Source organism: Enoplosus armatus, chromosome 7, assembly GCF_043641665.1.
Source record: "Enoplosus armatus isolate fEnoArm2 chromosome 7, fEnoArm2.hap1, whole genome shotgun sequence".
Classification (NCBI taxonomy): domain Eukaryota; kingdom Metazoa; phylum Chordata; class Actinopteri; order Centrarchiformes; family Enoplosidae; genus Enoplosus; species Enoplosus armatus.
Genome location: NC_092186.1, coordinates 15398665 through 15422410, shown reverse-complemented (window position 1 = coordinate 15422410; position 23746 = coordinate 15398665). Strand labels below are relative to the sequence as shown.

Here is a 23746-nt window from a genome sequence, read left to right as displayed (position 1 = left end):
TCTTCAAATTCTTTATGTAAAATCTTAATTTGAAAAAGAACTATCAACTATAGCTGTCAGATAAATGTAGTGGAGTAATATAAATAAAAAGTACCTCAAGTACCTCAAAAATGTTAATGTACATAATGTCATCACTGAAAACAAAGTGAAGCTTGAAAGAGTTGGTGTTTTGATATTAAACTAAATGTCATCTGTGTGGTCAGAAACTCTCTGCTGAGAGAGCCCCCTCCATCATAAACTGGTGTTATTGTTTGTTACACTGTGGTGACCCGCCAGCTGCCCCTCCAGCCGGCCTTTACCCAAAGCGTCAGATATTTCCCATGATGAGACCCCTCCTCCTCCTCCTCCTCCTGTGCTCCAAATATAGTCCATTTATTTGTATATGTGGTTGGTAACTGTTCTAAATCAAAGCCTGGCTTACTCCCCTCCTCCTCCTCCTCTTCAACGTGTGGTGGGGGGGGGGTCGGGGTTGGTTGCCGGCCTCTCAGCTGCCACCACCTGTCAACCTCACTTCTAGGCTGACACACTTCTACTGCAGCTATGACGCTGCTGCGAGAGGACCAGGTGTCTCTCTCGCTCCTTCTCACCCCTCCTCTCCCTCACTGCTGGCCTGGCGGGGGAGGAATTCCTTCCATTCAACCTCTCTGTAATTGACGTTCCTTTTTTCTTATCGTCCAGAGTTTAATAGACTTTACTATCCTTCGATCTGACAGCTGTACATTAGGTCGGCCCTCAAGCCAACGTCTGACTCTCTGATAGAAATCTGTCAGACTCTTCTGAAGAGCTCCTTCTCGGGGACGATCCTTACTGTCGTCCATTTTGGATGTTTGATGTGACAGCGGGCATGTATGTGTCCGCCGTCATCTCCATACCAGTCCAGTGATCTAATGAAGCTGCTAACGTCAGACGTTCCCATGAAACCAGTGGGCACAATAACAATGTCAGGGATAACCTATGATCCTGTCTCTCATGAGTCATGACACAACTTTAGGCTGGAGAGGACGGACAACTCAATGTGGAGAGTGATTTAAGGGAAGAGGCTCTCTCTAGATTTCTCTTTTCTTTATCATTTTGATTAGAGCTGAAATGATTAGTTCGTTAATCCATTAGCTGGTCGACGGAGAATCAATCAGTGTCATTTTTCTCAGCAAAAATGTTCTGTTTCCAGCTTCTTCATTGTCTATCTTTGTCTTACTTGATCGTAAACTAGAGCCGAAACGAATCATTTTCATTATTTATTAATTTGCTGATTATTTTCTCGATTCAATGATTTGTCGTTTTGGTCTGATATGAGAAATATGTGAAAAATATCCATCAAAATTATATCCCAGGGTGATGTCGTCAAATGCCTTGGTTTGTACGACTAACAGTACCAAGCCCAAAAACCAAAGATATGAATTTATATTAATAGTTGTTATTTTTCTTTTGATGGACTAATAGTTTGAGCTCTACGGTAAGCTGAACTGTTGGAAAGTGTGATGGACATTTTTCATAATTTTCTGACATTTTATAGAGCCAACGATCAAGAAAATACCAAGCAGATTAATCAATAAGGAAAATAAAGTTTGTTGCAGCCCTAATTTTGATCATTTAGTTTCATTATGTGATCAGTAATGAAATGAGGGTGCCACAGCTGCACAGACAAAGCCATCCTCAGTAACTCTCTGAGTTGCTGGTGATAAAAGTGTGTGATAAATGCCTAAATATAGCTCTACATGAATTGTGTCTGAGCAAAAGAGTCATCAGCATCGTATGAAGTCATCCTGTCACAGTTGTAAAACACAATGCCATTGATGGCCTCCTTGTTCTGTTTGTACTCGCTGCATCCTCAGACTATTATGGTATTGACTAAATGAGCGAAACAAGAATATAAAAAAAGAACAGACCTCGCACTCAGAAAAGAACAGAGCATAAAATAAAAATAACCAAGACGTGACGTGCTCACCAGGTAATGTCAAATGTTTACTTCCTCCCCTGTAGATTTAGAGCTCAACCGTGATTTTAACGGGGAGGACTATGAGTATGAGGATGAGGCCAAGCTCGTCATTTTTCCTGACCACTTCGAGATCCCCTTACCAAATATTGAGGAGTTGCCCGCTCTGGTCAGTGAGTCACTGCTGCACTGCCTCTGTGTGTTTCCATGCATGTCGACGGGAGGGTGCACTCAGTGGTTCCCAAGTCACTGAACAGACAGGGTGGTTGGTCTTGAAGAAAGCCGCAAAGCCTGAATCCAAGTGTCATGGTCACAAATTTTAAACTTTGCACTGACGAATATCATTTGTGGCAGCTCAGAGTTTCCCCAATGCTTCACTTAACCTCTAGTAGCTGCCCGCTCCTTTTATTTTGGCATAAAAGCTGTTTCATAAGCTTGTCTTTGCCATGGAAAGATTCTGGGGAACCACTGGAACCACTGGATGCACATACTGTATAGGCGCCCTTCTCTCTGTCTGTCATTGCGTGCATGGAGTGCAGAGGAGACGCTTTACTCCTGCTTTCTTTGTTTAGGTTTGTTTTTAGAGCAGCATGGGCTTCTACACTGGATGAGGTTTGCTTTTGGCATGTCATGGGGTTAAATGTTTTATGCATGTATCATTTAATGTGAATGTGATATTGAGCACAATTGGTTTTACATTTACTGTACAAATACCTGGAAAGTACCCTTCTACTTTTAAACCGTTTCGTATGGTTTGCATGGCAGTAGCTAAATAGTGCCGCTCTGTCTTCCTGTGCTGGATCAATCGCTTTATGTTCACAATGTCTTGCATAGATCCTGCATGTCCACTATTGTCCTTTCTATTTACTGTTATTGACGACTTACATTTAAAGTTCATTAATAGAAGTTTAATGTTTCTAGTAAAAGTAAAAATAAATTCTTCAATTCAAAGGTTTTCTTCTTAAGAAGAAGGTTGATATATTTTACAACATGACCTCAATCACACCCACTTCCAGGAGTTAATTCTGCCTCTGCTGTTTCCTCTGACGCTCAGGTGACCATCGCCTGTGACGCAGTGCTCAATGCACCATCAGCTTACAAGAAGCAGGAGCCTGAATCCTGGGAGGAGGAGATCCAGGTGTCCAGACATGCCAGGAGCCTCAGACAACTGGATAACGGGGTCAGGATCCCACCCAGGTAAGAAAGACACCAAGCCACACTCATGAACAGTTCCATTTGTGTAATTTGTGAAATTGTGTAATTAATCTGGTGGAATACAGTGAAACGAGCCATTTTAATTTCTGTTACTTTCTCAGCAGGTTCAGCCTTCTGGGATTCACCAGAACCAGAAAACCTCTTCAGGGTTTTTCTCACAGCAGTCTGTTTGTTAGCATTAGAATAGAGAAAATATTCCTATAGAAAGCAGAGAAGTAGATGAAGATGCTCATTCTTCTTTCACAGATTTCTTTTGGTTATTTTACACAGGAAGTTTTTCTCAAATCTTTTAGGAAGAAATCATTTTTTTAAAGTCATGCAGCCCTTGTGCTTGTGTGGAGACACAGTGGTAAAGAAAATGATCCACTGCAGAGTGGTAATATTGGAACAGGGCATCATAATTTTAATATCTTTGTTTAACTGCCAGAACAGCTCAAACACCTCAACTATACATTACTGCCTGACTCCTAAAGTACTCATCTATCGTCTAAGGTTTGATAGGTTAGAGATAGATTTATATAATTGTTTTAATATAAGTTTGAAGATTTGCAAGTCAATGGATGACTGCATTACTTTATCTCTAGCTGTTTGCGTTGTTTAACCAGTCTGTTAACAGTTAAATGTAAATCTGATCACTTGCTGAGCACCTGCTTGTGAGCAAAATGCAATTTTTGCGATCCTCCAAAAGCCGTCATTCATCATTCAGTGAGCCTGACTACAGTAACAAGAGTCTCTGTATCTTTGCTTTCAGTGGCTGGAAGTGTCAGAAGTGCGAGATGAGAGAAAACCTGTGGCTGAACCTGACGGATGGAGCAGTGCTCTGTGGGAAGTGGTTCTTTGATGGGAGCGGAGGCAACGGCCACGCTCTGGAGCACTACAGAGAGACCAACCACCCCCTGGCTGTCAAACTGGACACCATCACCCCAGATGGAGCAGGTCTGAGACTCATGATGTGGTTACACTGAGTTACTAAATGGCGGTAACGTAAGATAAAACTTTTGGGCCAATCATAGTGACTAACTGATCCTTTGGTTTCAGATGTCTACTCATTTGAGGAGGAGGAAGCTGTGTTGGACCCCCACATATCAGAACACTTGTCACACTTTGGAATAGACATGTTACAGATGCAGAAAAGAGTAAGTTGTCTTAGCTGTGCAAAAACCAAACCAAAACCAAAGTATGAGGCTTCCACAATAAAAGTTTCACACCAAGCTCTTTGTCTTCGCTCTCTCTCCCCCCTCAGACAGAGAATGGTCACCACACAGACAATAACTCCCGGCCGCGGGTCAGTGAGTGGGAGGTGATCCAGGAGTCGGGCATGAAGCTGAAGGCGGTGTTTGGTTCTGGTTACACTGGCATCAAAAACCTGGGCAACAGCTGCTACCTCAGCACCGTGATGCAGGTCCTCTTCAGTATCCCAGACTTCCAGAGGATGTGAGTACACTGTGATGAGACTTCACTCACCATTATTTAATATTTATTTTACATTATTCATATACAGTATATATCATAGCACTAATATTATAGCACAAAAAAGCCATGTTTAGGGAGTCTTAGTGATCTTATCTTTTTTAACATTATTTGATTTTTTCCCCTTTATTCATACATTAGTATTAGATTATTTACATATTACTTTATATTACAAGATTACAGATGCACTGGTCAAAATGACTACAATTTTTTCAAGGTTAAATCATAACAGAGTATACCAATCATTGACAAACGGCATCAAGAAAGAGAAACAGCAGTCACAATGTGAAACTAACTCATATGGACATCCTCATATGATCCAACATTTGTAGTCGTTTTTGTGGTGCTGATTTAGTTACTTCAAGGTTAAAGTCAGTTTTTATGAAGTATTTCTTATTCTGTCAACTTTTGTTTTGTTTGTTTGTTGATTGTCTAGCTCTAGATCAGGTATGGAGGTAAAGACAGAGTGCACGGAGTCGAATTTAAGTATTTAAATAACACAGCCACCAGCAAAAGGTGTGTGTGTGTATTTCCATTGGTCTTGTGTCTGCGTGGCGTCCCATGTGCTCCATCTGAGCGTGTGACATATATTTTGATCTTTAGGTATGTGGGTAATCTTCAGAGGATATTTGACTATTCACCTCTTGACCCCAGCCAGGACTTCGCCACACAAATGTAAGTGACTCCAGTGTTACATAATGTCACGTGTTAAAATGCATAGAACAAGTGAAGGTGTTTTCCAGCTGCTGCCGTTTCTGTGGCTGAAAAAAGGTTGAAAAAGGTTTTGTATTTAGCAACTAGCTTCAAATTTGTATCTTTGTTATTAAAATGCTTGAAATAACTATATAATGACACTGCAGTTTTATAGGAGGACCAAGTCTTGTCTATGAGGCTAATAAATAATACATACAGTGCATCCGGAAAGTATTCACAGCGCTTCACTTTTTCCACATTTTGTTATGTTGCAGCCTTATACCAAAATGGATTAAATTCATTTTTTTCCTCAAAATTCTACACACAACACCCCATAATGACAACGTGAAAAAAGTTTTTTTGAGATTTTTGCAAATTTATTAAAAATAAAAAACCTGAGAAATCACATGTACATAAGTATTCACAGCCTTTGCTCAATACTTTGTTGATGCACCTTTGGCAGCAATTACAGCCTCAAGTCTTTTTGAATATGATGCCACAAGCTTGGCACACCTATCTTTGGGCAGTTTCACCCATTCCTCTTTGCAGCACCTCTCAAGCTCCATCAGGTTGGATGGGAAGCGTCGGTGCACAGCCATTTTCAGATCACTCCAGAGATGTTAAATCGGATTCAAGTCTGGGCTCTGGCTGGGCCACTCAAGGACATTCACAGAGTTGTCCTGAAGCCACTCCTTTGATATCTTGGCTGTGTGCTTAGGGTCGTTGTCCTGCTGAAAGATAAACCGTCGCCCCAGTCTGAGGTCAAGAGCGCTCTGGAGCAGGTTTTCATCCAGGATGTCTCTGTACTTTGCTGCATTCATCTTTCCCTCTATCCTGACTAGTCTCCCAGTTCCTGCCGCTGAAAAACATCCCCACAGCATGATGCTGCCACCACCATGCTTCACTGTAGGGATGGTATTGGCCTGGTGATGAGCGGTGCCTGGTTTCCTCCAAACGTGACGCCTGGCATTCACACCAAAGAGTTCAATCTTTGTCTCATCAGACCAGAGAATTTTGTTTCTCATGGTCTGAGAGTCCTTCAGGTGCCTTTTGGCAAACTCCAGGCGGGCTGCTATGTGCCTTTTACTAAGGAGTGGCTTCCGTCTGGCCACTCTACCATACAGGCCTGATTGGTGGATTGCTGCAGAGATGGTTGTCCTTCTGGAAGGTTCTCCTCTCTCCACAGAGGAACTCTGGAGCTCTGACAGAGTGACCATCGGGTTCTTGGTCACCTCCCTGACTAAGGCCCTTCTCCCCCGATTACTCAGTTTAGATGGCCGGCCAGCTCTAGGAAGAGTCCTGGTGGTTCCGAACTTCTTCCACTTACGGATGATGGAGGCCACTGTGCTCATTGGGACCTTCAAAGCAGCAGAAATTTTTCTGTAACCTTCCCCAGATTTGTGCCTCGAGACAATCCTGTCTCGGAGGTCTACAGACAATTCCTTTGACTTCATGCTTGGTTTGTGCTCTGACATGCACTGTCAACTGTGGGACCTTATATAGACAGGTGTGTGCCTTTCCAAATCATGTCCAATCAACTGAATTTACCACAGGTGGACTCCAATTAAGCTGCAGAAACATCTCAAGGATGATCAGTGGAAACAGGATGCACCTGAGCTCAATTTTGAGCTTCATGGCAAAGGCTGTGAATACTTATGTACATGTGATTTCTTAGTTTTTTATTTTTAATAAATTTGCAAAAATTTCAAAAAAACTTTTTTCACATTGTCATTATGGGGTGTTGTGTGTAGAATTTTGAGGAAAAAAATTAATTTAATCCATTTTGGAATAAGGGTGTAACATAACAAAATGTGGAAAAAGTGAAGCGCCGTGAATACTTTCCGGATGCACTGTATTTGCCCCACATGTTCTGATAAATACTTGCGTATTTTGTCATGTAAGCCAGTGTGTTGCAAGAAGCCAGTCAGATGATAATGAAAGGTGAGAAGGGTCTTAGCTGGGCAGGCGATTGATATCAGTTATGTGAAGCAACAAACATTTCATATTGCCAGATAGACATGTTTATACCCGTCACGGTTCCTATTTGATGGAGCCAGCACAAATCAGGTCATTAAGAAAGAAAATCTGTGTCTTCTAATGCGTTTGGCCTGTATTGAATAAATATGACCCCTCCCTTAAAAGCACTGAAGGCACAGCGTGAGCGTTAAATAAGGGAGGATTAACCTAATTAAACAAATATATTACCCTGTATCCTGTACTTAATACAGATGAAACCGCAGTGCATAAATAAGAAAGTGCAGAAAGAGATTGTTGTTGATGTAAAAACAATGTTCACCCTGCAGTTATTTACTGCTATAATTTTGGAAACGTTTTTTCACAATGGTCTGATGATTATTTGGAAAACAATAATTGTTTTAATAGGTGCTGCTCCCTGTTTACTCTTACTGTTTTAAATGTTTTGTGTACCTATGTTTGGGGCATTTTATGCCTTTACTAGGTAGCTGACAGTATCTACTATCTTGGCCAAGAAACTCTAAACAGGGGTATCTTGAAAAAATATGATGAAAGGAATGTACTCATCATATTTAATGTAAATCATATACAGACTCATGTATATTCACTGTTCTGCTTATCTCGCTTTCATACTTCTTAATATGTGTCAAACAACATCAGACTTATATGAATGTTAATATAAGCTTTTGAAGAAACTAATACTGATGAAACTGATTGTACTGACATGGGTTGAGTCACTGCCCCCTACAGTTACTGTGCGGTATCGTGAATCACAAGTCAGTTTTCTATATAGGGTTTCTAGTCTGAATAAGGATCAAATATGTATGTTATAAAATATGCTGTTCACAAATAAAATATGTACCACCAAGGATTAGAGATGCCACATCTGCGGGAGCAACCAATGATGAACCAAAGTCATGATAAGAGCGTGAAGAATTAGAATGATTTAGGAAAAGATGGCAGACAGAAAAGTGATGTATTCCTGAAAGCTTTGTTACCACGGCAACAGAGCTGAGTTTGAACTGGCGCCAGCTTTGTGAGACTGAAAAGCAAGGGTTAGTTAGCTGCTTCGAGAAACAGGCCCCAAGGTGCATTGTCTGAAGGTTTTTAAATGTTGAAGACACATGTGCACATGTGCCTGCAGGGTGTGGAAGACTAGAACAAAACTAAAAGACTGATGATATGCCTTTTTGTTTTTGTCCGACAGGGCTAAACTGGGACACGGACTGCTCTCAGGCCAGTACTCCAAACCACCCATGAAATCTGAGCTCATTGAACAGGTGATGAAAGAAGAATACAAGGTATTAAACTGGGTATGTCCAGCTCCCAAACTGGGTCCATAACCGACAGAAGCATGCTAAAATGAGTCTTTTTCATTTAATGACCAAACTGTTGTCAAGACAGAGTTTCAGCTTGTCATTTTGATGTTTTTTTTTTTCAATTTTTAAACATGAAACAACTTCATAATGCAGTAAATCTGTGTTATTAATATACTTGAGCAGTTTTTGTAAGTGTGACAGCTGGAGAGATGTTGATCGAAACAAAAGGAAGACGTGATTTTTAGACAAGTTTTCTTGTGCTCTGACCTTTTTCCTGTAGTCTGAAAATAGCTGTTGGCTGTGGTCCCAAATGTGCAACTCAAATTGTTTATGAACACAGCTCGAGGCACAGCTGTAATACTGTATTTTGCTTCTAATTCCCCACATCACTGCCTAATTTTGTCACAAATATTAGCTTTGCTTAATGATTGTCTTGTGCTTCCTGCAATCTCTGACGTTTTTGAACAGTTTAATTGATTTTTTGGTTATTTGTTTGCGTGTTTTGCGTTACTACTTTAAATGCACACGATATGAAATCATTGCCTTTTCAACCACATACTAGACAGCTGCCAGGAAAGTTGGAGAGGAAACCATTAAAGCATAATGGGACCCAGCACTAGGTCTGTAAGCTCCAGGCTTCTTTTAAGCCTTACCAGCCTCAGTAATTGATAGGGCAGAGCCGTGATCCTGCACTTCCTACACATGTGACGGTAGAGTCAGGTTTGGATTCATACTGACAGCTGGGAAGACATGGGGGGGGGGGGACTTTAGTTGGCATGCTGTGGTAAGTTTGTACATTAACATTAATATTATTAGCTGCTTTCAGTGTGTATCTGTAATATTCACCACTGGTCTGCTGTCTTAGTGAGTGGCCATGCACAGTCAGTGTGTGTGATGCCCAAATGTTCTCATTACAGCACCAGCAGAAGGGCGTCTCTTCCCGGATGCTGAAGGCCCTGGTCAGCAGGGGACACCCAGAGTTTTCCTCCAACAGACAACAAGATGCACAAGAGTTCCTCCTGCACATGATCAACCTGGTGGAGGTGAGTGAAGCTAAACCTCTGTGCAGGTCAAAATGTACAAAAAGGGTTTGTAAATGAACATAAACCACAGCCAGTAGGGTCCAGTAAGGTCCATCTACTAGTTGTTTTTGGAGCTTTTAACCCTATCTCACGGTCTTCATCAGCAGATGGAGTATGCTCAGTCGCCATGGCGATGACTGAGTTGCCATTGGTTGTTATCTTAATGTGAACACTACGCTGTAGTTCATTCTAGAAATGTGATTAACTATAACTTTAGATAATTCCAGTTAAAGCTACAAACACACCACAGAGAGAGACGCTGCCTTTCACAAAACTGTCCCAATAAACTTGAATTTTCTGCACTGCGAAATCGTAACATTTTTACAAAATGGTCGGGTTACGTCTGACCCCTGACACACATTGACAGCCAGGTGATTGGGAGGGGAGGGTGTGTTTTTGACTAAACACGGCACGCTGTCTCCTTGGTTGGTACATAGACATGGGGTGCTCTGACGTGTCTTTCTCAACAAGGATATATATAGCTCGGCACTATCTGTTACACAGGGAGGCCAGATAATGCTTCCCATTCTGCCTCAGCCCTGACTCAGGCCCAACACTTCCTCCACCTCATGTTTTGAAGATCAGCAAAACATACCACCCAGACTCTCTCAGCCTCAGTTTCTCCATATGTCCCTCATTATCTATAGAAACCTTACAGCTCTTGTGCTCCAACTTGGTTTGCCCTTACTGTCCTCCACTTGCTTGCCTCTACAGCTGATTTAGTTATCCAGACATAGATAACATGACTAAAGCCACCACCATCAGCAACATTTTCCTCTGTCTATGTCAGCCTGCACACTTAGCCTGAGTGAAATTATAACTTGTGTATTTCTGTAGCTTCTTAGAATAGAAGGGCTGTGTTGCAGAAAGGCTGCAGTGCAAACTGGTGTGTTAAGTCGCGATGCCGTCCTTCATCACAGTCTTCAAATAAACACAGTGTAAACTTCAATGACCCTTACTGTTCATGAGCAGTGAGACGACACAGCCGCTCAGTGATCATGATTAATGTGCCTGTGATTCTGAAAGATGTAACACTCTCACTTATGGAGGGTATGGTTAATTGAAGAGGCTCCTAAATTAAAGAGTTGCATCTACATTATGAATGACTGACCCAGATCTCTTAATACAAACAGCAGTTGGGTTGAAGTCATGTCAGGAGACCGTAATAAACCACAGCAAATAATAGCTTATAGATAGAGTTTCATTTCAAACCTCAGGCTGTCATGTGTCACAGACGCATCACATGTTTATGGGACAAATGAAACAAACAACAGCTCTTAAGCAGACATTATATTTTAAATAACTTTGTTTCAAATCATTTTGTTTAGGGTTTGATTGATATATCTTACCCTGAAAAAGTATTTGTAACAGCCTTTAGACCATAGGGCCCTAAAACCCTCCAGGCTGATGAAGTTTATATGAGATTATCAGTGCATTAGTGCAGGGTGCCAAACAATAGCATTACAATGTGAGGGACAGATGGGACACATGACAGCATGCCATTAAAATTTGATTTGACTTATTTAAGTCAAGAATTAAATAGATAATTAAATGTGCAAAGGAAACACTTTTTATCGACTGAAGTCTGGGAGGAACCTCCATTTTATCAGTGTTGAACACATCACCAGTCTATATTTAATGCTTGACAAAATGTTAATACATGCCTAAACTCATGGCCTGATTTCGTTGTTGATATTCAAACGCACCCTCTCATCCTCCCTATATGTTGTTGTGTTTTCAGAGGAACAGCGCCGGCACGGAGAATCCAAGCGACGTCTTCCGCTTCCTGGTGGAGGAGCGAATTCAGTGCTGCCAGACACGTCGGGTTCGTTACACTCAGCGGGTGGACTATTGCATCCAGCTGCCAGCCCCCATTGAGGCGGCCACCAATCGAGGTAAAGGAGCTCTCGTTACACACATGCGCGCTCACACACACACAAAATGTTCAGCAGCAGCAGGAAGCCACAGCTGCCTCTGGTCGGTACAGCTGGCATGACTCTGGGCTCAGGTGGCACCAGACGCTGGGAGAACCAGCAGGTCCTTCTGTGAAAGGGCACAGAAGGTCCTGACTGAGAGCTGTGAAATTTGATGTGCTATTTAAAGGATATGTAAAAGTTGCTAACATCATTGTAACATCGTCATATTAATTGAGACAGTGACGGTATAATTACCGTAAATAAATGTGACCTTGGTGAAGCTGATAATCTTTGTCTGATGTAATGTAGATGGAAGCAGAGGCTGTCAATCTTGTCAGCAGCCATCTTGAACAGTACATGAACACCTTTAAATAATGTATTGATATTAAAATGCAACCCTTGATTTTACTCAAATTTAGATTTTTAAAATACTGAATATTACAGGTTGTTGTAGATGTTAACACTTATTTGCACAACTCAAAGTGTTTTGTCTTTGTTGTTACTCTACCAGAGGAGCTGCTGGCATATGAGGCCAAACGGAAGGACGCCGAGGAGAACATGCGGGCTCCTCCTGAGCCGGTGAGAGCGCGGATCCCCTTCACTGCATGCCTGCAGGCCTTCACAGAGCCGGAGAACGTCCCCGACTTCTGGAGCTCAGCACTGCAGGCCAAGTCAGCTGGAGTCAAGTAAGCAAAGCGTCACCTGTTCCTGAGCCTGAAACTCTACACCTCAGTGTTTCTTCATGACCTCACATCTTTAAATTAAAACCAGTTGCATTTATAAACTTTGTTTTCATTTCTTTAAACCCCCCTTTCGAAATTGTTGTTATTTTCCTCTGCAGAACTTCCCGTTTCTCCTCCTTCCCAGAGTATCTGGTTTTGCAGATCAAGAAATTCACATTCGGGGTTGACTGGGTGCCGAAGAAACTAGGTAATTGTCTGTCATCCTTTGCAGATTAATGGGATTTAAAATGTCTTTCACTGGCCTCCAGCAATGTTGTGACTCAGTTATTGTTGAATATTATATATAGTATTTGTAGTACTGTAAATGCCCAGCAGAGGGCACCAGCAAACTGCAATTCACAAGGCATGCACAGTAGTAGGTGAAACTGCTGTTTAAGTACATTTTTGACCAACTCATGGATGACTTACTCTGCAATTTTGGACACATGGTCATAAACCATCTCTCATCCTGTCCACATTTGTAAAGTGCTGCTTGAGTTTTATATTTATCTTGACACTGAAATTCACCGAATTCAAAAGAGTGTCTTGAAGCATCTGAAATGCTTAAAAGTGCATGGCGCCACTTAAACTTAAAAATGCAATAACACTGACAATGATTTGATGCCCACATTTAAAAGATAAGGTCAAAGGCTCAGATCACCATGCAGATCAATGCATTCCTCTGTTATTATTTAATATATTATTTGTCTCTTCCTGTACAGACTTGGCCATAGATGTTCCAGACTTTCTGGATCTGAGCCGGCTGCGGGCCACAGGGCTGCAGGCAGGTGAAGAGGAGCTGCCTGACCTCATGCCTCCCATCGTGCTGCCTGAAGACACCAGAGGTACAGAACAGGCCAAGAGTGGGTTTTTTTTATTTTTTTTATTTTAAAGATTACGTTTTTGGGCTTTTTGCCTTTAATTGACAGAGAGATAGAGAGGAAAGGTGGGAGACAGAGAGGGGGTGACATGCAGCAAAAGGCCCCAGGCTGGAATCGAACCCATGGCCACTGCGGCAAGAACTCAGCCGGGACACCTGCAGACACACACAGCTGTCTGCACTGCATATTTGAAAAAAAACATTGGTGCCATTTGGTTCTACTTTATATATATTCCCAGAATCCCCTGAGAAGGATCCCCTGGTAATTAGCTCCCATTACTCACCTACAGGCCGACAGTGGTGAATGCAAATACCCGACTCTTAACTACTGGGGGCATTTTTGGCCCTTCATGTTCAGTTTCACAGTGCTCTTATTAATTTTAAAGGGCATTATTTTCCCTGAGAACCTGTTTTTTGTATTATTTTTTACCTAGATAGCCAACATATTTTGTCCACTCTAATTATATACACGAGGTGTACAGAATATTAGACACACCTCTCAATATATGAGACAGTATATATCAGATTGCACCCAATAGACCCAGATGTGTGTTGTTCCAAAGCTGCTTCCTAACACCTACCACCTTTCAGGAGGTGTAGGGTATTTTTGTGACAGAGACAAATGATCCGTGAAATTGTCTCTAATATGATGTTCTGCTCAAAGCCACCCAAGTTTTCTCTTAAGGGCACATTGAATCCCGCGGGAAAGGCCTGCTCAATCAATTACTGAAAAGTTGTTGTGTTCACAGTGTGGCTAAGCCTAATAAGTTATAATGATTTTAGAGATCCCCTTGTAATGCACTTCCCTTGGCTCTGAGAATAACCTACTAGAGGCTGGCGAGTTTGTTTAAGAGCAGAAGCTGTATCGTTGTTACTTTTCTTGAAACATGGTTGCATCAGACTCTTTGCTTAGTGATATTTCCAGTATTACATACTTTGTCGGCCTCTCTTCCTAAAGGCCAAAACTACAACCTCCCTCCTCCGTTTGTCTTTCTTTGTCTTCGCTGTCTCCTATGTGATTGCAATTCTTATTCCTCTATTCCTCCTTCCGTTGTTTGCGAAGTTCAGCTACATCAAGTTATCAGTGTCCTCCTTAATATTTTAGCAGGCGTGAAGCACAAAGTGTTCTGCACGGTCTCACATTCCAAACACAAGCACAGAAAGGAGGTGGTCCGAGGAGCGAAGACGCAGTAACATCTGCAAGCAGCCTTTGCTGTGTTTCACACATTGACAGACTCAGGAGGGTTTTTTTCGGAGAGCTTTACAGAATCGTTTAGCCGGCTGCTTCTTAGGACAGGACTCAGAGGACAAAACTGAAGTCTGGACGTGTTTGTCTGAGTATGCCTTAATATTTCAGGACTGCATGTTATATGCTGTACCTGCTATCTCAGACCTCCAAACACATGGAAATGGCTTCTTGGAAGAGTGCAGTACACTTAAAACTCTTCAGTCTCGCACATTGAAGCGTCCTTTCTTTGAGCGGAAACTGCCTTGCTTTGGCAGCGCTGTATATCTACGTCTGACAGCAGCAAGCTATGCTGCTATCTCAGAGGGCCACAGTAAAATTGATGCATGAAAATATGTGTAAATGTTTTTTGGATGAGGTAAGTTTGAGGTAGTGGAGTAATTCGAATCTCCTGTCCCCTTTTGACTTCTGTCAGAGCTTCTCTCTCTACAGACAGAGGTTGAAACAAGTACCAGTGTGTAAATCATGTGGTTTAAACTGTGAAATGAAAAGAGGTCAGAGGAAATGATGTGCTGTTTCCAATACATTTCCTGATTTATTTATTTATTTCTCATTTATATGATGAATTTTGTCGGTTGCAAATTAACCACTGGCCCATTATCCCCGGCTGGCATCAGCAGTGATTAATCATCTGTCACGCTTCTGTCTCCAAAAGGCTTCAGTGCTTCTCATTGATTACACAGCACCACACAAATGTGTTTTCCTGTATGCTGCTTGAACCATATTATTTCTCACTGGTCTGTGTATCATCCATTCACTCAATGATTCCAGGACATTAAGAAAATGGAAGACAAATTTTTTTTATTACATGTTATTCCATTTTTCTAACGCACAGAACAAACATTTAAAAACCATATAGATATTGATTTACGGTTTTGGTTTCTTTGCTAATCAGATTGTCTCCTTCAAAATTAAAATGGAAAAACTGTATTTTTTTTTTTAAATGAAAAAGGGGTCCAAGGATCTGTTTTTATAATTTTCTTAAGCACACGAGAGTAAGACAATGAAATTAAACAAAAAAAATTGCCTTAGGTTAAGTATAGGTGACAAAAAGACAGACACTAAAAGCAATGTTATGTCCACATAAACAGAGGAATTAGGAGACAGCAGTGCACAGGTATTTCAAATAATTTATGGATGTGCCTCCTGATGAGTATTGGTAACAGACACTGCTAAGATTTTACTGTCCAGAGTAAAACAATTGGCATGGCATCGCAAAAATCAAGCAATGTTTGACAGGAGCAGGACCCACTCAAGTTGTGATTGCAGTGCTCGGGGAACAGTGGGGGCCGATCAATCTCCTCACTTCGGGTGGTGACGAGGCCCCGCCAAGTGTTTTCTGACAACTTGACTTGAGCCCACCTTGCAGCTAACTTGAATCGGCCCTGTGTGTAAAGAGACATCCCTAGTATGATTGATACTTGGTACTACACAGTCAGCCTATTTTGACATGAAGTGAAGTGACAATTACGGAACAATGGTCAATGTTTAAACATAGTGTAACAACAGCAGAAGGAAAAGAGTCAAAGCCTTAGCCAACACAAGCTACTGATCATACCAGACCAAATGATTCTGTAGCACCAAAACAAAAAAATGAAGCAAGGGTGCATTTTATTTCTTATGAATTCAACTTTTCATTTGTAAGAAGAAGAATTCGTCATTTCTTCTTTCAAAAGTTACATATTCTAAATTAGAGGTCGATCAAAGTCTAGTTTTCAGACCGTCATTGTTTCAGCTGATCTTGTTCTTACATTGTGTATATTCCTAAATTAATTTGTGGTTAATCAAATCACACAGGAAACCCGGGGAAATGTAATATTCCAGCATAGTAATGCTGAACAAAATGCACAGAGAGCGGGGAGAATGGGATGTTATCTGTAAATTATTTAACATTCTTATAAGTGAAAGTACACAAAACCACATACAAACCAAATAATTGTGTGCCGTCTCCTGAAATGAGTTTCTTCCTCTCTTTCAGATAACTCCATGGGCTCCATAGACTGTGAGTATTTCATTTCTGCTCTCAGTTACTCACTACTATGTAGATAAATATGTAAAATTTATATGATCATCATCAAGCTATAGTGATGAATGCTGTGGAGCTAAACCTCCAACCATGTATACCTGAGCAGGTGCTGCAGCTGCTCTCTACCTCCAAACAAACTTTACTTTTCCATGTGGCTCTTCTTGTTTTAGCCAGACTCATTTCTCTCCTTGATAAATCATCCCTGGATAAAGAAGCCTCCCCAGGGATGATTCTTTCCTGGTCTCTTTGTTTAATGAGGCCCAAAGAGAGAGCCACCGCAAATCAGTTTGGTTGTAAACCGGAAGGTTACTGGTTGTGTTGAATCAGCAACTGCTATGTTTTAGTTATTGATGTCGGCTTGTTGTTTCCCCAGCTCCAGAAATAGATGAGGCGGCAGTGATGCAGCTGGCAGAGATGGGCTTTCCACTGGAGGCCTGCAGGAAGGCGGTCTACTACACAGGCAACATGGGCCCCGAGATGGCCTTCAACTGGATCATAGCCCACATGGAGGAGCCTGGTAAGGGAACAACACTGCATTCAATGGAACAGTATGGAGAGATCAACACATATTTATACTTTTTAGATGTAGGGATGACAGTACAACAGAAAGAAAGAAAGGAAAAGCACACTTTGTTCATAGCTTACAGATAGTGATAAAGCTGATCACTACAGCGTCTGTTTTCAATGGACAGAGTTTAGAGCCAAGTGTTAACACTATTCAGAAAGGTCTGCCATGTTTTCTCGAATGTTTCAGGGAGCCATGCAGCACATACCTGAGCTGAGGTGCTGCATCACGTCCCTCAACCACTGAGTGTGATTGTGTGGTTGATGGCTTTTCCTGTTCAATGAAATCCTACATGCCAGTAGTGTTTAAAAAGGTTGTAATTGTATATGTGGCTCTAGTTATTTAGCTATTCCCTCCCAAGATCTGAAATATTTAAGTATTCAATTGAAACCTTAAAAATATGGTGCCTCCCTGCCTTTAAAGTAGTCTGGAAGTCCAACAGTTTAATTAATGCTCAAAAACTATGTCCAAATTCATGATAAGGGTCTAAAATAGTCATGACAAGAAATAGGGCGTGAGGAGTGTTAAGTGAGTGTTGAAGAGGTAACAGTAACCCAGAGAAACCAAAAATACTGGTGACAAATAATCTGAACAGCAGCTGGCCTGAAAGAGCCACAGTTCTCCAACAATTTCAATAAGCTGAGTCTACAGACATCAAGAGGTGAGCTCGAGATAAAGCGCTGAGTTCAAGGTACTGCACGTGGAAACGAAACGGAGATGCTGCTTCACAAGCAGTCACATGATGTTTTTTCGGCAAGCCAGTCAGCTCACATGAAGCTTGTGTTATGCTTTTTTTACTGCTAAAAGACTATGCCTATGCAAATCTGCCAAAAACATTTCTGCAGCAAGTATACAAAGCCAAGGCATGTTTATTTGTATGGGACATTTAAACACAAAGGTAATTCAAAGTGAGAGACGCACCACATCTCCAGTTCTTGTTTCAGACTTTGCAGCCCTTTGTGTACTGCAGGTGTTGATCTCTGCCTGTCAGTGTGTGAGATCATCACCAGAAACTTTGCTGGAGCTGACTTTGTCTCTTGTAGAGGCTCTCAGTAGTGGAGATGTTCCCCTGAGGCGTTGACTCGTGTCACTGTTATTTCCCTGGCTGGCTGTAAAGGGCCTCTACAGTGGAGGGAAATTAGAGCAGCCCCCTGCTTGTTAGTTTTTAAAGGGGCTTAATGCATCTGCCGAATGGGCTGCATTCAGGCTCAATAACATCAGTAAAACGGTCCATCCCTGCCTGCTGCACAAAGGTTACTTCTTCTTCTGCCTCCCCCACGTTTGTGTAGCTTCATTACTTTCCTGTTAGTGTCACTTCAACTTATTTTTTTACAGCTTAACTAATCATTTTTAGATGCAGTACCAAATAACATTTCTGTTTGGCTGAGGTGAACCTTAGAGTGCTGCGTTTACAAAAGGTAATGGCACTTTCTTATAATAGATGCATTTCCAAAGTCGGGCAAGGCGACTCAGTTATTATACTTATTCATCATGACATCATCATTTTTCAGTGAAGTTAAAAACTGAGAATGAGCCTTATTAACAGGGCCAGAGTTCATGTAAAGTTCATAAATGTATTTAATAAAAGCTGTGATGAGATCTAAACACAGATTGAAGTTTATATTAGAAGTAAAATAATAACCAATTTAACAATAATTTAACTTAACATGCAAAAGTGCTCTTCAGTTAAAACTGTGTCATGGGCAATCGAAAGGACACGGGACAAGGAGGCCGAGATAGAGACGGTAGTGGGAGATAAGTGCATTTTCATTTATGGCAAGGACGGTAATGAAGGCTCTGTTTATGGCCAACAGCAGAGTAATTACAGTAGGAGTGCCCTTGTTCCCGGGTTGAGGGTCACTTCACTTTCATTTGAATCTGTTGAAAGTGCACAGAGCATTGCAGTGAGGAATCTTCCTGAATTGATTTAAATATGCAATGTTCCACAGTAATATCAGGGATCTTCTTTCCAGATGTTTTGTTTCTTAAAAAAGACTCACTGAATCATCCATAGTCAGAGACACTGAGTTATGTTTGTATGATGTGTTTAACTCACACTACTAATCCTGACTTTGACATGAACATGCCACAGGGTGCGTTTGCCTCAGATACTGTTTCCAGTACTAAAGAAGTATCCGAGGTCCCTCCCTTCACATGTAGCAGTTGAGTATTTTATGCCTCAAATTATAAATTTAATTGTCAAACATTTTCAGTCAAAATCCACAACAGAACAGCAAATAGACGTCTAGGTTCTGCAAACTTTGACCTCCAACACAAATGTTTTCATTGATTGGGTTAGAAATAAATGGAGAGCTGTAGCATCTCATTATTATTATTATCTTTCTCCTTTTTCCCAGACTTTGCAGAACCTCTCACTCTGCCCTCCATGATAGATCCTGGTCCCTCCACCAGTGACAGCCCCATGGGTGCCACCCCTCTGGGCAACTCGCCCCCTGAGGAGAGCATCGCCATCCTCACTTCTATGGGCTTCCCCCGCACTCACAGCATCCAGGCACTCAAAGCCACGGTCAGTCTTCTGTCCACTCTGTTCATGTTTGCACTTTGTGTACTAATACATTCATTTTTAGCTGACAACAAGACTTCTTCTACTCCAGGCATATTGTTTCTTGTAATAATTTGTTTCTGCCAGCTAATAATTCAGATGAGTCTTAATCCTCAGCATGTCTCATAAAGAGTTGTCTGTTTATTAACCTCCGTTTATGAGTTTCTACATTTGCTGCTGCAAACACTTGGGTCTAATACATCTAGACTAAAATCCTCTGCTGCACACAAAGTGATGTATTGCGCTTGAATGGCCAGAAAGGGAAGGGCAGCTAGTATGTGCAGTGATGGTCACCATGACTGAAGTGACAAAGACAGACAGACTTCTGTAGGTGGCGCTCGTTCCTTAGTGTGTGACTCACAGAGACAATAAAGAGTGATATTCACAACAAAGAAAGTCAAGAGAAAATTTGAGGACAAAGAACCACCCACACAGTTTGATGAGTGTCTGAAAACACCACAGCAATGACCGCCTGACACCACAGAGAAAAGAAGGCTGTCCTGGTCAATAGAGACAAGTGTCACCAGTTCCTGACAAAGCAGGAGGTTGGCATGAAGTGAGGTGGTGTTTGAAAAGAGGGCAAAGAAAGGTTGAGATGATAAAAGCCAAAGCTCAGTCAGTCATAAATGTGCTTGGCTGGTCTACTTGTTTGCTTTCCAAACTGCAAATTTAATAGGTCCTACATGTCAGAGTGATTAAAGATGTCTGCTCGACATGATGTTAACAAATAGTCCCGGCAGCATATGGACGCCGCTGCTGATGCAGCCTTTCGGGTTTAGGAACAGGATCTGCCTCAGTGACATGTTGAGCCATTTTATCATCATTGATTTTTTTTTTTTTATGTGAATCAAAGGGAATGCAGCTGCAACAAATGTATTAGCTCCCCTGCTTTCAATTGGCCCCTCATTCTCAGGTTTCATGTTTCGTATTTCATATTTCAAACTGCCCCCTCAGCAAAAATAGCCCAGCAGACTGTTATTAAGACACGGAAATAGACACCAGGCTTCCTTGTTTATCATCCCCAATGCCACCAAACTCCCTGCCATCCATGATGTTGTTGAAGTGCAAAAAATGAACACATTTTCCTCACGCCGGGGTGGGGGGTGTGTGAAGCAGAGAGGGGTCTCGCGGTCTGGTTTATTACCGGCCCAAAATTAGGGGGAGGAACTTTTTTCAACCTCGGTGACCTGACAGGGAGAGACAGAAAAAGCAGGCAGTTTCACTCGCCAATCTAGACAGACATTCTCCAGGAATCACACCTCTATTTTGGACTCAAAGCAGACATCCTCAGGGGGAGTTTAGCACAGATGGATGCCTTCCACCTCCCCGATAAAGATGGCTCATTTTTTTACATTTTCAGCATTGCCTGTTTTTTTTGAGGAGCTACCTAAAGATACAACAGCGAGGGAATGAGAGAGAGAAAACAAGATAGAATATGAAATTATCTTATCCTCAGCCTTGACTTTGTCCCCATATGTATCTGCAGGCCATATGTTTTCTATATGCTAATATGTCCTGTTATTGCTAATAGTTTTTAAAAGAAAATGCTGCTTCCGTAATTAGCATAATAGGCATAATATGTTTCTGGGCACCAGATGATTTTCAAATGTAAAGCTTTTCTGAATGTGCTAAAACTGATTTTATGATTCCAACAATAAAAAAGTTGTGAAGTAGAAGTTTTCCTTCAATGCTGGTATACTAAAAGCACTTTGGTTTGGACTTTCAGTGAACCTAAGTAGTAAACTTGAAACGTTCTTTCAGAACAATAACCTTGAACGAGCACTCGACTGGATCTTCACCCACCCGGAGGAGGAGGAGAGTGACGCCCTCTCAGACATGGCTGACACAGAGCCCAACGACAACGCTTTCTCCAACGCCAACTCACACAGCGACTCCACGCTGTCCCCAGACAGAGACTCGTCGGGTCCGCGGGTCAAAGACGGACCGGGACGTGAGTGACTGTGATTTTTTCACTGACTGTAGCTGCCGTTTCTGTCTTGACTTTGTTGTTAATCCTTGTCTAAAGTTACATTAAGTAATCAGAGGTTGACTTCTACTGATCACCAACAAAGGTTTATCAACCTTGGTGACAGTTGTTGATCAGTAGAATTACAAGTCACAATTTTCACAATTTGGAGTAAGCTTGGTAATGGGAACAGAGACCCAGCATAGTAGCATAAGACAAAGACCTGCATTACGAAGAAATTAACACGGGGTGAGAGGGAAAAAATAAGTGTCAGAGGGCGTTTTCTGCCTCCTGATTTTTAATTTCACCTGGATGTTATGAACTCTCACAGGGCAGTTTACCCTCAGCCCCAATTAATGTCTGCTGCTGATGCACAGTGACCTCTGGTGCTGCTGGGCACTGACCTGCTCTGCCAGACCGACTTTAGGCACAGTGGCATCAAAAACATGATCTAGGAGCTTTTTAACTCTTAAAAAAAAGAAAGAAAAAAAAAGTATATACGTAATAATGCATCTACATACTTATCTTACATATGTATACCAATAATATTTAAACAGCAACCACGCAAATCTATGGGTGAAGTTCATAAAATCCCATCAGCAATGCAGACATTCTTGGTTCTCATCATTTTTTAATTAATTCTCACCGCTGCGTATTCTGAACTGTTCTTGCCACAAGAGGACCCTTTTTACTGTTCATTATGGTAACCAGGGTGCTCTTGCAGTGGGAACAAAACATAAAAATATCCAGGTATTTCTTTTGTAAAATCTGTAAAAGAATATTGAATGAAGTATAACTGTAAGTTTTATCTTTTTGATTGGTTTTGTGTGCTGTGCTTGTTCTGTAACATATCGTATTGCCTGCATCTGCGTGTAAACAAGTCTTTATAGTCAAGGCTGCTGATGAATGCCTGTTGTTTACATGACCTTCTACTGGAGATATTAATTTAAACTGATTGTGTAACAGATGGTATAAGTCAGTCATTTAGTAGGTGTGAAAGATTATTGTGATATATGTGACTTGATGTTTCCCTTTTTCAGGTTATGAGCTCTTTGCTTTCGTCAGCCACATGGGAGCATCCACAATGTCTGGACATTATGTTTGTCACATCAAAAAGGAGGGAAGGTGAGTAGCACGTTTTTTTTAAACTGAATTGAAAAAAAAAATTGACCCATTTCCTCATAGCAGTTAGGTTTGAAAGAAGTGACTTTTTTGAAAGCATTTCATGCTGCAATAAAACTGTGTATTTTCCACAAATGTTCTTTCTCCCTGAAGGTGGGTGATCTACAACGACCACAAAGTGTGTTTGTCAGAAAGGCCTCCAAAAGACTTGGGCTACATCTACTTTTACCATCGACTGTCTAGCAGTTAAACTAAAGTTACCGCCCCCCCTACACCATGCAACCTTTTAAAGAACCGCAGTTGTTCACCCCGAAGACTGGCAGACAACTTCAATAACAGCCACAGCGGAAACGATGGAAATAACCTCTCAGACCAGCTGCTCGCCTCACCAGGATGTCATTCAGGAGCAACCAGGAACACTGGTCAGAAAGGGAAAGCAATGTGCTCTTTGTGCATATGTGTCGTGTTATGCTTTAAATGTTTAAATTTCAGTGTTTATGTAGAAGAAAAGACATTTTCTTGACAGTGTAAGTTCAGAGGGAAGTGTGCAATTTCCATTTCTGGAGTGTTCTGTACACAAAGTAATGTCACATATCAAATCTCATTGTTCCTTCTCTATGCCTTCAGCTACTGTGCCAGTATTTTCAAAGTGGTACATTTTGTAAATGTGTGTTGAAATGGGAGTGCTTCACTGCCAGCCCTGAAATGCTCTGAAACTGCAACAGCAAACAAGAAATGACTGTGCTGCTGGTGGCTTTGCATTTTACAGGGGAACACAAAAGAATGTTTTTCATCCCCTGGAAATTGAAAGGACATCAAGAATTAAAATGTTTTGGTTGGACACAGAGAAATTACCAACATACTGTATGCAAGTTTCAGACTGAGGGAGAACACGAAGAAGGCCATGAACAGGTGTTAACGTGGTTAAAAATACAGTATTAATGGCTCAAACCTGCCCCAGTTTTACCTGGAGATGACCGAGTTATCAACATAGAAGTATTTTACCTTCCCTGAAAGCACTTTTTGACTAAGACAAGTTCATATGTTGCACCTG

At 41.5% G+C, this 23746-nt stretch overlaps 1 protein-coding gene across 1 annotated transcript in view; it reads left to right on the top strand.

Annotated features, from left to right (window-relative positions):
• usp13 (ubiquitin specific peptidase 13) overlaps positions 1 to 22942 on the top strand; it is a 28188-nt gene extending 5246 nt beyond the window's left edge. Inside the window, exons 4-21 of the mRNA XM_070908790.1 lie at positions 1981 to 2102; positions 2988 to 3130; positions 3900 to 4084; positions 4187 to 4284; positions 4392 to 4582; positions 5222 to 5293; positions 8493 to 8598; positions 9522 to 9647; positions 11428 to 11581; positions 12114 to 12288; positions 12444 to 12532; positions 13047 to 13169; positions 16429 to 16452; positions 16850 to 16993; positions 19399 to 19568; positions 21366 to 21555; positions 22611 to 22695; positions 22846 to 22942. Coding sequence (XP_070764891.1) covers positions 1981 to 2102; positions 2988 to 3130; positions 3900 to 4084; positions 4187 to 4284; positions 4392 to 4582; positions 5222 to 5293; positions 8493 to 8598; positions 9522 to 9647; positions 11428 to 11581; positions 12114 to 12288; positions 12444 to 12532; positions 13047 to 13169; positions 16429 to 16452; positions 16850 to 16993; positions 19399 to 19568; positions 21366 to 21555; positions 22611 to 22695; positions 22846 to 22942 — 2294 coding nt within the window. The remainder of the gene's footprint in view (positions 1 to 1980; positions 2103 to 2987; positions 3131 to 3899; positions 4085 to 4186; positions 4285 to 4391; positions 4583 to 5221; positions 5294 to 8492; positions 8599 to 9521; positions 9648 to 11427; positions 11582 to 12113; positions 12289 to 12443; positions 12533 to 13046; positions 13170 to 16428; positions 16453 to 16849; positions 16994 to 19398; positions 19569 to 21365; positions 21556 to 22610; positions 22696 to 22845) is intronic.
• Positions 22943 to 23746: the final 804 nt, after the last annotated feature.